This window comes from Semicossyphus pulcher, unplaced genomic scaffold (genome assembly GCF_022749685.1).
Source record: "Semicossyphus pulcher isolate SPU_LCO1_2020_fin unplaced genomic scaffold, fSemPul1.0.p SCAF_37, whole genome shotgun sequence".
In the NCBI taxonomy this organism is placed as follows: Eukaryota; Metazoa; Chordata; class Actinopteri; order Labriformes; family Labridae; genus Semicossyphus; species Semicossyphus pulcher.
This window is the reverse complement of record NW_027211712.1, coordinates 697,510-711,223: the sequence shown is the minus strand read 5'-3', so window position 1 is coordinate 711,223 and position 13,714 is coordinate 697,510. Positions and strand designations below refer to the sequence as shown.

The 13,714-nt window shown below is 47.4% G+C and overlaps 1 protein-coding gene across 3 annotated transcripts; it reads left to right on the top strand.

Moving 5' to 3' along the window:
• Positions 1–338: 338 nt before the first annotated feature.
• med16 (mediator complex subunit 16) lies at positions 339–13,180 on the top strand. Of its 3 annotated transcripts, none has more exons than XM_069679188.1 (16): positions 339–509; positions 1,033–1,217; positions 1,495–1,602; positions 3,219–3,388; positions 3,530–3,811; positions 3,888–4,037; positions 5,795–5,900; positions 6,044–6,199; positions 6,426–6,643; positions 9,485–9,691; positions 10,101–10,311; positions 10,460–10,593; positions 10,685–10,877; positions 11,989–12,202; positions 12,409–12,492; positions 12,834–13,180. In XM_069679188.1, exons 2-16 carry the CDS (start codon positions 1,079–1,081, stop codon positions 12,958–12,960), a joined length of 2,499 nt encoding a protein of 832 aa, XP_069535289.1. In that variant the 5' UTR covers positions 339–509; positions 1,033–1,078; the 3' UTR covers positions 12,961–13,180. The 3 variants fall into 3 exon arrangements, with proteins under 3 accessions (XP_069535289.1, XP_069535288.1, XP_069535290.1); XM_069679187.1 differs by having other exon boundaries at positions 339–514; XM_069679189.1 differs by lacking the exons at positions 339–509; positions 1,033–1,217; positions 1,495–1,602 and having other exon boundaries at positions 3,323–3,408.
• Positions 13,181–13,714: the final 534 nt, after the last annotated feature.

Below are 13,714 nucleotides of genomic sequence, written 5' to 3'. Positions count from 1 at the left end.
CTTGGGAAGGTTCCATATTACGTGTTTATAGATGAACCAAACGTATACTGATGCACCAGGTGCACCTGTAAGACATCGCTCAGGGAGAAGACCCCTAAAGAGCTAGAGGAAGCGGACGAGCAGCGCCATGTTAAAAAAACAACAACTTAAGAGTAAAAGCTGCTATAAAGACCGAACAGCCTGATAAAACACACTACACTAATCACCACAGAACATCTGAACCATAGATTTATTGTCTGATTACACGTTTAAAGTTTTCCTTGAATGTTTTACAGACAGGCACATGTAGAGACAGGCCTGTGGACTGCGGGGTCCTGACACTTTGTTGGACTGAATGATAGCTGAGAGATTTGTTGTTACACAAGCGAACACTATTATTATTTTACAACATTAAACGGCTGAAACGGACTCAATTGATTCATTTATATTTTAAATTAAATGTCAAATTTAAAGTTTTGTCAAGAAAACTGATAAGTTGGAATTTTTGCGTCACTGGAGCTGAAATCAAAGTAAGGTAAGCTAACGTTAGCGGCTATCTGACAGTTCTGTAGTACAACTGTTAACTACCGACTAACTACCGACTAACTACCATCTACAAACTGAACTGTATTCAGAATGAGACTTGGTTTAATTCGACAGAAATTTTCTACAGTGAGGTGCAGGTTTTTAAGAAAGTCTCGGAGTTAATACATCTAAACTGACGCCAGCCTCTGTACAATCTGCTGGAATCAATTCTCCTTCAATCTAGAGTTTTTTAAAGGGAGTTCGCTGTGGGTGGACACATAACGAACAGGGGAGTATCCGTGGTTAAAGAAGTATTCAGACCTTTTACCTCAGTGGTATGTTTACTGCAAATATAAACAGTTCCTCATTCAAAGTCTTCCTGTACTAAAAGTACAAGAGTATTATGAGCTGTAATTCAAGTGTCAGAGTAAAAGTACTCATTACAGTGTTGAACATATCACTCGTAGATTAACAGATTGTAAATTTAAAACACTTTAAACATCACAGTCCTTACCTGTGTGTTCTCAGGTGAGGCGGTCACCTGGCCTCCACCTTCTTCTTCTGTGGTTGAATCATGGAACTGGCCTACGTGTGTGAGTGGGAGAAACGACCCAAGAGCACCCACTGTCCCTCCATCCCGCTGGTCTGCTCCTGGTCCTGCAGGAACCTGGTGGCCTTCACCACCGACCTGAAGAGTGACGAGGATGACAAAGGTAAACACACACTAATAAACCTGAGGCGTGGATATGCCCACAATATACCTGAGGTGTGGACACGCCCTCTATACACCTGAGGTGTGGATATGCCCACAATACACCTGAGGCACGGACATGCCTGCAGTATAAAGGGCTAAACAACATGGACCTGTTAGAAACTGTCAGGTTCTGTTGTGCTAAGATGAACCTCAGTCAACAGGTGAGTTTAACCCTGTGTGTGTGTGTGTGTGTGTGTGTGTGTGTGTGTGTGTGTGTGTGTGTGTGTGTGTTTCAGATGTTAGTCACATGATCCACATCATTGACACTGAGCACCCCTGGGACGTTTACTCCATCAACTCTGGACACACTGAAGTCATATCCTGTCTTGAGTGGGACCAATCAGGTGAGTTTACACCTGTCAAGGTGAACAAGTAACATGATGTGTGTATGTATTGATAAATGAGGTCCAGTACTGTGCAAATGTTTTAGGCAGATGTAAAAAATGCTGTAAACTAAGAATCCTTTCAGAAATGGAAGTGTTCATAGTTTATTTCCATCAATGAACAAAATGCAGTGAATGAACAGAAGAGAAATCTAAATCAGATCAATATCTGGTGTGACCACCCTTTGCCTTCTAAACAGCATCAGTTCTTCTCGGTACACTTGCACACAGTTTCTGAAGGAACTCGGCTGGTAGGTTGTTCCAAACATGTTGGAGAACTAACCACAGATCTTCTGTGGATGTAGGCTTCCTCAGATCCTTCTGTCTCTTCATGTTATCCCAGACAGACTCCATGATGTTGAGATCAGGGCTCTGTGGGGGCCATACCATCATTTCCAGGACTTCTTGTTCTTCTTCACGCTGAAGATAGTTCTTAATGACACTGGCTGTATGTTTGGGGTCGTCGTCCTGCTGCAGAATACATGTGGGGCCAATCATACGCCTCCCTGATGGTACTGCATGATGGATAAGTATCTGCCTGTATTTCTCAGCATTGAGGACACCATTAATCCTGACCAAATCTCCGACTCCATTTGCAGAAATGCAGCCCCAAACCTGCAAGGAACCTCCAGCATGCTTCACTGTTGCCTGCAGACACTCATTATCGTAGCGCTCTCCAGCCCATCGGCGAACAAACTGCCTTCTGCTGCAGCCAAATATTTCACATTCTGACTCATCAGTCCAGAGCACCTGCTGCCATTTCTCTGCAGCCCAGTTCCTATGTGTTCGTGCATCGTTGAGTGGCTTGGCCTTGTTTCCATGTCGGAGGCTTTTAGGCTGCAGCTCTTCCATGAAGACCACTTGTGGCCAGCCTTCTCCGGACAGTAGATGGGTGTACATGGGTCCCACTGGTTTCTGCCAGTTCTGAGCTGATGGCACTGCTGGACATCTTCCCATTTGGAAGGGAATAAGCTCGATGTGTTTTTCATCTGCTGCACTAAGTTTCCTCGGCCGACCACTGCGTCTACGATCCTCAACGTCGCCCGTTTCTTTGTGCTTCTTCCAAAGAGCTTGAACAGCACATCTTGAAACCCCAGTGTGCTTTGAAATCTTTGTCTGGGAGAGACCTTGCTGATGCACTATAACTACCTTGTGTCTTGTTGCTGTGCTCAGTCTTGCCATGGTGTCTGACCTGTGACATGAAACTGTCTTCCACAGCCTCACCTTGGTAGCAGAGTTTGGCTGTTCCTCAGCCAGGAATGTGTTGATGTTCCTCATCATACACCTGATTATAATCCTTCAACATCCCTGACTGTGTGCAGGTGTACCTGTAAGAATTGCTGCTGGTTTGAAAGCAAAGCGTAGTAACACCAAATATTGATTTGATTTAGATTTGTCTTTTGTTCGCTCACTGATCATTTTATAAATTGATCAAAATAAACAAGTATTATTTATATTTTTGAAAGCATTCTTAGTTTACAGCATTTTTTCACACCTGCCTAAAACTTTTGCACAGTACTGTATGTGATTGTGTATTGATGTGTGTGTGTTAAGCTGTTGTGTGGTTGTATGTGCAGGCTCTCGGCTGCTGTCTGCAGATGGGGACGGTCAGATTAAGTGCTGGTCGATGTCAGATCACCTGGTGAACAGCTGGGAGAGCGTCCTGTCCTCCTCTCTGGACGGAGACCCGATCGTGGCTCTGAGCTGGCTGCACAACGGAGTGAAGCTGGCTCTACACGTGGAGATGGTAACATGACGTACAGACACGTGTGTGCACACAGCTCAAACATAGATCTATACATGTATGATAAATGTCAGATATTCAGATGCTGCCTGTCAGACGGTGAACAGGGAATAAATCTGGTTCCTCTATTCTCTCTCGGTTCAGTCGGGTTCCACAAACTTCGGGGAGAAGTTCTCCCGGGTGAAGTTCTCTCCGTCTCTGACTCTGTTCGGGGGGAAGCCGATGGAGGGCTGGATGGCGGTGACGGTGAGTGGGCTGGTCACCGTGTCGCTGCTGAAACCAGGCGGTGCTCTGCTGACGGCGAGCGAGAGTCTGTGCCGGCTGAGAGGCCGTGTGGCGTTAGCTGACATCGCCTTCACCGGGGGAGGGAACATCGTGGTCGCAGCAACGGACGGAAGCAGCTCGTCCCCCGTCCAGTTCTACAAGGTCAGAACCAGAACCACATCTGAGTACCACTGTGACCTTTGAACTGGTTTCACTTTAACCTGTTCTGTGTGTTCAGGTGGTCGTCAGTGTCGTCAGCGAGAAGTGTCGCATCGACACTGAACTGTTACCGTCTCTGTTCCTGCGCTGCACCACCGACCCGCTGAGAAGGGAGAAGTACCCCGCCGTCACCCACCTCAAGTTCCTCACCCGGGAGAACTCTGAACAGGTAACAGTGGGAACCTTTAGAACCAGAGAGAAGTCTGAACAGGTAACAATGACAACTTTAAGAACCAGAGAGAACTCTGAACAGGTAACAGTGGGAACCTTTAGAACCAGAGAGAACTCTGAACAGGTAACAATGACAACTTTAAGAACCAGAGAGAACTCTGAACGGGTAACAATGAGAACCTTTAGAACCAGAGAGAACTCTGAACAGGTAACAGTGGGAACCTTTAGAACCAGAGAGAACTCTGAACAGGTAACAGTGGGAACCTTTAGAACCAGAGAGAACTCTGAACAGGTAACAATGACAACTTTAAGAACCAGAGAGAACTCTGAACGGGTAACAATGAGAACCTTTAGAACCAGAGAGAACTCTGAACAGGTAACAGTGGGAACCTTTAGAACCAGAGAGAACTCTGTACAGGTAACAATGACAACTTTAAGAACCAGAGAGAACTCTGAACGGGTAACAATGAGAACCTTTAGAACCGGAGAGAACTCTGAACAGGTAACAGTGGGAACCTTTAGAACCAGAGAGAACTCTGTACAGGTAACAATGACAACTTTAAGAACCAGAGAGAACTCTGAACGGGTAACAATGAGAACCTTTAGAACCAGAGAGAACTCTGAACAGGTAACAGTGGGAACCTTTAGAACCAGAGAGAACTCTGTACAGGTAACAATGACAACTTTAAGAACCAGAGAGAACTCTGAACGGGTAACAATGAGAACCTTTAGAACCAGAGAGAACTCTGAACAGGTAACAGTGGGAACCTTTAGAACCAGAGAGAACTCTGAACAGGTAATAGTGGGAACCTTTAGAACCAGAGAGAACTCTGAACAGGTAACAATGACAACTTTAAGAACCAGAGAGAACTCTGAACAGGTAACAGTGGGAACCTTTAGAACCAGAGAGAACTCTGAACAGGTAACAATGACAACTTTAAGAACCAGAGAGAACTCTGAACGGGTAACAATGAGAACCTTTAGAACCAAAGAGAACTCTGAACAGGTAACAGTGGGAACCTTTAGAACCAGAGAGAACTTTGAACAGGTAACCAGGAGAACTTTCAGAACCAGAGAGAACTCTGAACAGGTAACCAGGAGAACTTTTAGAACCAGAGAGAACTCTGAACAGAGAACCATGAGAACCTTTAGAACCAGAGAGAACTCTGAACAGGTAACCAGGAGAACTTTTAGAACCAGAGAGAACTCTGAACAGAGAACCATGAGAACCTTTAGAACCAGAGAGAACTCTGAACAGGTAACCAGGATAACTTTTAGAACCAGAGAGAACTCTGAACAGAGAACCATGAGAACCTTTAGAACCAGAGAGAACTCTGAACAGGTAACAATGACAACTTTAAGAACCAGAGAGAACTCTGAACGGGTAACAATGAGAACCTTTAGAACCAGAGAGAACTCTGAACAGGTAACAGTGGGAACCTTTAGAACCAGAGAGAACTTTGAAAAGGTAACCAGGAGAACTTTTATAACCAGAGAGAACTCTGAACAGGTAACCAGGAGAACTTTTAGAACCAGAGAGAACTCTGAACAGAGAACCATGAGAACCTTTAGAACCAGAGAGAACTCTGAACAGGTAACCAGGAGAACTTAACACTTAGTAGTAGTTTTGTTTCAGGAGTTATGTTTTCGTTATGGATCTGTAAACAGCAGAAACTGAAGAACCTAAATGAAGTCACACAGAACCTTTGGTGGCTGTAGAACCGAAGAACCTGACTGAACATTTGTGTGTTACAGGTTCTGCTGTGTGCGTCCAATCAGAGTGGCAGCATCGTGGAGTGTTGGTCTCTGAGGAAGGAGGGACTTCCTGTGAACAACATCTTCCAGCACCGCTCACCAGTGGGTAAGACAAACTAACTGGTCCTTAGTGGTTCTAACTGGTTCTTAGAGGTTTTAACTGGTCCTTGGTGGTTCTAACTGGTTCTTAGTGGTGCTTTGACTAGGGAGTTTCTCTCTGTTTGACCTCTGACCCCTATCTTGGTCCAGTTGGGGAGAAGCAGCCAACCATCCTGAAGTGGAGGATCCTGACGACCACCAATGATCTGGAGCGAGTGTCGGCCGTCGCTCTGCCCAAACTGCCGATCTCCATCTCCAACACCGACCTGAAGGTTGCGTCAGACACCAAGTTCTGCCCTGGACTTGGTGAGGAGAACCCGTCCTGTGTCAGGGAGTTAGAACCTGGACCTTGTCTTTATGATGTCATCAGTTACACATGTTTAAAATGGCAGCTGTCTTTGGGAGGACACCGGGTCCAGGTCCAGGTTACTCGGTCTATGTTTGACCCGTGTTCCAGGGGGAATCTGTGGTTCTCCTAAGTCAGACTGGATCACATGTACACCCTCTGAGATCCGGTTCTGTGTGTTTTCAGGTCTGGCTCTGGCCTTCCATGACGGCAGTATTCAGATCCTACACCGCCTCTCCCTCCACACAATGGGGGTGTTCTACGGCTCCTCATCGTCCAATCAGAGAGCAGGCGATGAGTCTGCCATCAAACGCCAGAGGACCGGAGGCCCTGCCCTACACTTCAAGGCCTTGCAGTTCTCCTGGACCTCACTGGCACTGGCTGGGGTGGACAACCACGGCAAGGTGAGGACACACACCTGTGAATACACCTGGACAGACCATAGTGAGTAGGGTTGTCACTATACCAGAATTTCAAACCTCGATACAATACTAGTAAAAGAGCGATACTCAACACCTTGCACTTTGAGATATGCTTCAAATGTTAAGTGCGTTATAAATAAAATATGTTATTATTATTATTATTATTATTACCTGTTTTATTACTACGGCAACAAAAAGACCTCTAAGGCCTCTTAGCCTGCTCACAACGCTACCACAGAGAAACTCTGAGCACAGCCAGCTCATGTTACTTCCTGTTTACAGTAATGCTCACGGAGTAGGGTTATTATAATGTTTGTTATTACATGTGTGTACAAACTGTTTTTTGTACCAGGCTGTAAACATCAAATGGCCACTCGAGGAACATTGGCTTCATTTTTTAACACCGGGGGTTGCCGCCTGGTGGGGACTAAATGAAAACATAGAGACCAGGTGACAGCGCTGTCTCTCTGCTCTGTGTGTGATGCTAACGTAACTTGTGCATCTTTATGAGATCCAAAAGGACGTTACAAAACTTAATCCGCTGTGTCATTGCATGAGGGCTGCAGGTGTGATGGAGGGCGGAGCAGACAGCGCACACAGTTGGCAGGATGAAGTGCGATTCAGCTGAAGACAAACTAAACCCTGTCCCTTCCTGCAGGGTCGTATTTGTACCACTACACAATCTGAACATCTTCACCACGTACAACACTAACTTTGTGTTCAGTATTGTGTCTGAAGTCAATGATCATATCCTTTGTTTTGGAATAATTATCATCGCACCAATCAACAAACTCAGGTAATGCAGGACCATGATCAGACTCTGCACCTTGAAGTAAGGACAGGAGTACAGTATCATCAGAAAAGTTAGGAGGTGTGATGACACACAACCCGGACGTGAACCCGTGTTTGATACAGACCTCTTGGACATTTGACCATTCACAAAAACCTGCTGGACCCTTGCAGTAAGAAAATGTAAAATCAGCATGAGAAGCTGGTCTGGGAGATTAAAATAAGAGGCTAGCCTCTCAATGAAGATGTGAGGCTGCATCCTGTTAAAAGCAGAGGGAAAGTCTGACAGTCAGAGTCTTTCATGAGGTCCAGGTTTTTCTAGATGCTTACACACAGTGTCCAATATAAAAAGTTTAGCGTCCTCCATGCCTTTGTCTGGCTGGTAAGCAAACTGCAGCGGATCAAGTTTCCCATTAATGGAAGACAAAATAAAATCCTTTAAAATCTTCAAGGTTTTTCATTACAAGTGCTGAAAGTGCGTCAGGTCTGTGCTCACTTAGTTCTTTGGAGTTTTGGGAATAGGTATGATGGTTGACGTCTGGTGAAAACCCCTCTGAGCTGGTCGGCACAATAATGCAGGGCACGGCCACAGATGGCATCGGGACCAGCAGCTTCACCGACTTTAATTAGGCTGTGACACATTCCTGAGATATCACAATTTCATGAAGAGGTTTGAGGGACTTTCTACATAAGGAGACATTTTCAGTGAAGTCAGACCTTTCAAAGCGGGAGAAGAAGGAGTTAAAAGTGTTGGGCAGATCAGAATCGGCAACTCCATTCACACTAAAGGATTGTTTGGTCTCAGTGTAATGGTTAATGGAGGCCATAGTCCTAATACCTTGCCAGGCTGCTCTAAGGTCTCCACTGCTATGTTGTGCTTCAGTTGTTTCCTTTGTCCTTGGTTTGGCCTTCCTTACTTCATTTGTACTTCTCTAGAAACTGCCTTTTTCTCAACGGGATTACCAGTACAACAGGTCTTTTTGTTGATAACTGATTTAAGCTCTTTGTTATTTGGACAGATAACAATGCTTTTAGTTGGGACAGTGGAGTCTACACAGAATGTGATGTACGACGAAGATCATTGATATTATCACTACATGCATCCTGAAAACATTCCCTGTACAGTCAAAGCAGGCCTGAAGAGAAGAGATGCTGTCCTCTGACCAGCATTTCACTGATTTCTCCACACGGGGGAGCCGCCTGAATGCGGGTGTGTACAGGGGCATGAGATTCACACTGTTGTGATGAGATGATCCAAGAGGCGGCAGTGGCAGCGATCTATAAGCACCACTCACTGAGCCATAACACAGGTCTATGGTAGAGTTCGTCTGTGTGGTGGCACATGTCACGTAGTGTTCATACGTCCTCAAAGTCTTGTTTAGTTGACAGTGATTAAAATCACCCAGGACAAATTTCGGAGCATCCGGGCATATTGCGTCGAGTCGGTGTGTTACAACAGCAATCAGCTGAGTGGCGGCTGGCGCCTTAGTGCGGGGGTGGATTTAAACAATGGTGAAAAACAGCTGTTGGAACTGATGCGGCAGGTGAAAGGGCCGGAGTGAGATGGTCAACAGTTCTATGTCTCCGACATGTAGATTTAGGGTCCGGCCTGCGAAGCTCTGGTGAAATATTCACTGGTACCACACCGTCAGTGGTGGACCGGAGTGACAGGAGAAACTCACAACTGAAGGTGATTCTCCCGGGGAAGGCGTCATGATATGCGCCCACTTCGTGTCCAATCACATGGCCAGTGTAAAGTTCAAGAAGCAGTACACAAAGAAGCACAACAAAGTCCACAGACAGCTTCACTGTCACATCGGACAACACTCCAAAACAACAGTCGCTGTGGAGCGCCCCGTTGTAGTTCAGAGCATAACTGCCCTGAAACACATAACGTCTCATTAACAGCGCTCGCAGCTTCTATCATTTACATGATTATACAAGATTATATTATAGACTTACAGTTAAATTAGATATATGAAAAACATATCGTGTCTGTCAGCTGCTTCATATTCTGACTCGTTTCCTCCTCAGCTCCACATGCTGCGAGTGTCGCCCTCTATGGGCCAGGTGTTGGAGATGAACACCACGCTGCGCCACCTGCTGTTTCTCCTGGAGTACTGCATGGTGACAGGCTACGACTGGTGGGACGTCCTGCTGCACGTGCAGCCCACCATGGTCCACAACCTGGTGGAGAAGCTGCACGAGGAGTACATGAGGCAGAACCAGGCGCTGCAGCAGGTGAGCAGGAGGAACATGTGATCAGGTGTCTTTATTACAACCTGAGGCAGTGCAGCCGCTTCCCCACGTGTTCGATCCAACGCAATGCAGTCACTCCAAATACTGTCAGCCAATCGTGGCTAAGGTCTGACTTTTTGGTTTCAGGAGGAAGGAGAGGCTCTGAAAAATAATTAAATGAAAATATTTATACAATTTTTAAACGAAACAAAATTTACCAACGTGATTCAAAAACATGTAAGAATGATAGAACGTTGATAAAGAAAACGTGACACTCAAATCTTTCAGTTAACTGTTAACTCATTTTTCACTTTCTTCGTCAGCAGTTTCACTGACCTGTTCAGTGAACTACATCTCCCATGATGCCTCAGCAGGTGTACACCCCTTTTAATCACAGAGATGTATCTCTCAGGTTCTGGCGACGCGCATCGTGGCGGTGAAGGCGTCGCTCTGTAAACTCTCCACGGCGACGGCGGCTCGAGCATGCGACTTCCACGCCAAGCTGCTGCTGATCGCCATCAGCTCCACCTTAAAGTCTCTACTGAGACCGCACGTCCTCAACACACCTGACAAGAGCCCAGGTGACCGCCTGACCGAGATCTGCGCCAAGAACACCGACACAGGTAAGACACTTGAGAGACAGGTGAGATACCTAAGAGACCGGTCAGACAGGTGAGAGACAGGTGAGATACCTAAGAGACCGGTCAGACAGGTGAGAGACAGGTGAGAGAGGGCTTTAACGTTGATCATCAGTGGTCGTGTGTTCCTCAGACATCGATAAGGTGATGATCAACCTGAAGACGGAGGAGTTCGTTTTGGACGGCCCCCCTCTACAGTCCCTGCAGCAGCTCATCCAATGGGTGGGAGACTTTGTCCTCTACCTGCTGGCCAACCTGCCCAACCAGGTGAGCTAACCAGCCACCACAAAAACGTGATTAAAATATGTCAGTGATAATCTGATCCAGAGATCTGATGTATTGAGATCTAACCCTGCAGGGCTCGATGGTCCGGCCCGGGTTCGGCTTCATGAGGGACGGGGCGTCTCTGGGGATGCTGAGGGAGATGTTGGTGATGATCCGGATCTGGGGTCTGCTGAAACCCGGCTGCCTGCCCACCTTCACCGCCACCTCCGACAACCAGGACAGCATGCAGCTGCTGTTCAGACTGCTCACCAAGCTGTGGCTCTGCTGTAAGGCACCGCTAACCTGAGCCTGGACCAGGCGTTACTGAGCCTGGACCAGGCATTACTGAGCCTGGACCAGGGGTTACTGAGCCTGGGCCAGGCATTACAGATCCTGGACCAGGGGTTACTGAGCCTGGGCCAGGCATTACAGATCCTGGACCAGGCGTTACAGATCTTGGACCAGGGGTTACTGAGCCTGGACCAGGCGTTACAGATCTTGGACCAGGCGTTACTGAGCCTGGACCAGGCGTTACAGATCCTGGACCAGGCGTTACAGATCCTGGACCAGGCGTTACAGATCCTGGACCAGGCGTTACTGAGCCTGGACCAGGCGTTACTGAGCCTGGACCAGGCGTTACAGATCTTGGACCAGGGGTTACTGAGCCTGGACCAGGCATTACTGAGCCTGGACCAGGCGTTACAGAGCCTGGACCAGGCGTAACAGATCCTGGACCAGGCGTTACTGAGCCTGGACCAGGCGTTACTGAGCCTGGACCAGGCTTTACAGATCCTGGACCAGGCGTTACTGAGCCTGGACCAGGCGTTACAGATCTTGGACCAGGGGTTACTGAGCCTGGACCAGGCGTTACAGATCCTGGACCAGGCGTTACAGATCTTGGACCAGGGGTTACTGAGCCTGGACCAGGCGTTACAGATCCTGGACCAGGCGTTACAGATCTTGGACCAGGCGTAACAGATCCTGGACCAGGCGTTACTGAGCCTGGACCAGGCGTTACAGATCTTGGACCAGGCGTTACTGAGCCTGGACCAGGGGTTACAGATCCTGGACCGGGCGTTACTGAGCCTGGACCAGGGGTTACAGATCTTGGACCAGGCATTACAGATCTTGGACCAGGCATTACTGAGCCTGGACCAGGCGTTACTGAGCCTGGACCAGGCGTTACAGATCCTGGACCAGGCGTTACAGATCTTGGACCAGGCATTACTGAGCCTGGACCAGGCGTTACAGATCCTGGACCAGATGAAGTTTACCTGGTCCGGACCAGGTCCTGGCCTCATGGTCTGTGTTTGGCTCCAGGTCTGATAAGTGTGACGGCTTGTTAAGGACTTCCTCCTGTGTTTCATGTGTTCATGTCACTTCCTGTCTGTGTCTCAGCCCGGGACGACGGACCCCCCCAGGACCCCGATGAGAGTCTGATAGACGAGTGCTGCCTGCTGCCCAGCCAGCTGCTGGTTCCCAGTATGGACTGGCTCCCAGTGAACGACGGCATCATTGTGAAGCTGCAGGGGAAACACCCGCTCAGGCTGCAGTTTGGAAAGGCCTCCTCTCTGCCTGGAGGGGGCGCCGCCCCGCTGGAGGTCTTCACCAGGTAACACTCACCTAAACCTGAACCAGGACTCACTGAGGGGCTGCAGGTCAAACACTCTGAGGTTTAATGAAACAGATTCATGAACCACATGAGAACTGTAAAGAAACAGCCTTACAGTCTCAGGTGATCGGACAGGTGAAGGAGAACCAACAGGTTCAGAATAATGATGAACGTGTGTGTGTGTATGTGTGTGTGTGTGTGTTTAGGAGTCCTGGCTCTCAGAAGATGGATAACCTGCGCTGTGTTCACATGGGTGTCTGTCCCACGGAGGAGAGTAAGGCCTGCACAAGGTGGGTACACAGGAAGTGATGTCACTCTGCAGGTGTGTTTGTGAACCCTCACTCACACCTGCAGTAAGAATCAAAGGTATTACACCTTTAACATAGATCATTCAATTATTCAGAACACATCCTGTTGTTTTAACAGGAAGTGATCAGTAATACAGTACGGCTTGTCAAATTAAAAGCCCAGATATTAGAGGATGTTTTAAAAGTGTTTCTACAGATAAAGGAGTGTTTTTACAGGTGGGATTCAATGTTCCATGTTTCAGGTGGGATTCAATGTTCCGTGTTTCAGGTGGTGGGATTCAATGTTCCGTGTTTCAGGTGGGATTCAATGTTCTGTGTTTCAGGTGCGGCTGTGTGACGATGCTTCGATCTCCCAACAAGACGAACGCCATGAAGCAGTGGGAGCAGCGCTGGATCAAGAACTGTCTGTGTGGAGGGCTGTGGAGGAGGATCCCCCCCACACTCACCTGAACGCACCACGGACCGGAAGATGAAACACCTGAACACATCAGATGCCTACCAACATATATGGTGTGATGACCGTGGTCCGGTCCGGTCCTCGTTTGGTGACGGGGCAGTAATCTGATGTTCCACTGTCGTGTCAGTTTTTCATCCTGTAAATAACGTTATTTTTTTGTAATTCACTTTCTGGTAAAAATTTCAAAATAAAAGCCCTTTGTGGCGTGTCAGTACTTGGAATCTTTTCAGTTTGATGAATAAAGTTTGATCAGTGCTCTGAACCAGATCAGTTCTGATGAAACTGGTTGGACGAGATATAAAACTTACCTGGGCTTCATCTTCTGGTGACATCGACACTCAGGTTGTGATGTCATGAAGCGGTGTCTGATGAGGAGACAGAGGATGGAGACCCAGAGCCTGCACTAGGAAGAGAGTTCATCACACCCCCAGGCTCTTCAACTGTCTTCTGTTACTGAAAAAGGAGATCACACTGAGCAGTCACATGACACTGGTTATCAACTCATTAAGTCAAGGTTAAGGAATAAGGTTTCTATGAGGCGCTCACATAAAAGGGGCGGAGTCTGTAGCATCCGATCAATTTGTCAAGTCTGCAGTCAGCTGAGCGCCATCTTTTACAAACTCAGAGAAGCTCTGATTTTAGAAAGATATAAAGAAGTTAATCCAGACTGAAATCCACTGAGCTGCAGCTGCTGGACGCAGGAAGGACAACTGAAGTCTGTAATATCACTGCTCCATCATCAGCACC

What these genes read in the sequence shown, in the direction of transcription:
- med16 (XM_069679188.1), top strand. Translation starts at nt 1,079, where the DNA reads ATGGAACTGGCCTACGTGTGTGAGTGGGAGAAACGACCCAAGAGCACC. An exon ending in CAAGTTCTGCCCTGGACTTG is followed by an intron (nt 6,200 to 6,425) that starts GTGAGGAGAACC and finishes GTGTGTTTTCAG; the next exon opens with GTCTGGCTCTGGCCTTCCAT. An exon ending in CACCAAGCTGTGGCTCTGCT is followed by an intron (nt 10,878 to 11,988) that starts GTAAGGCACCGC and finishes TCTGTGTCTCAG; the next exon opens with CCCGGGACGACGGACCCCCC.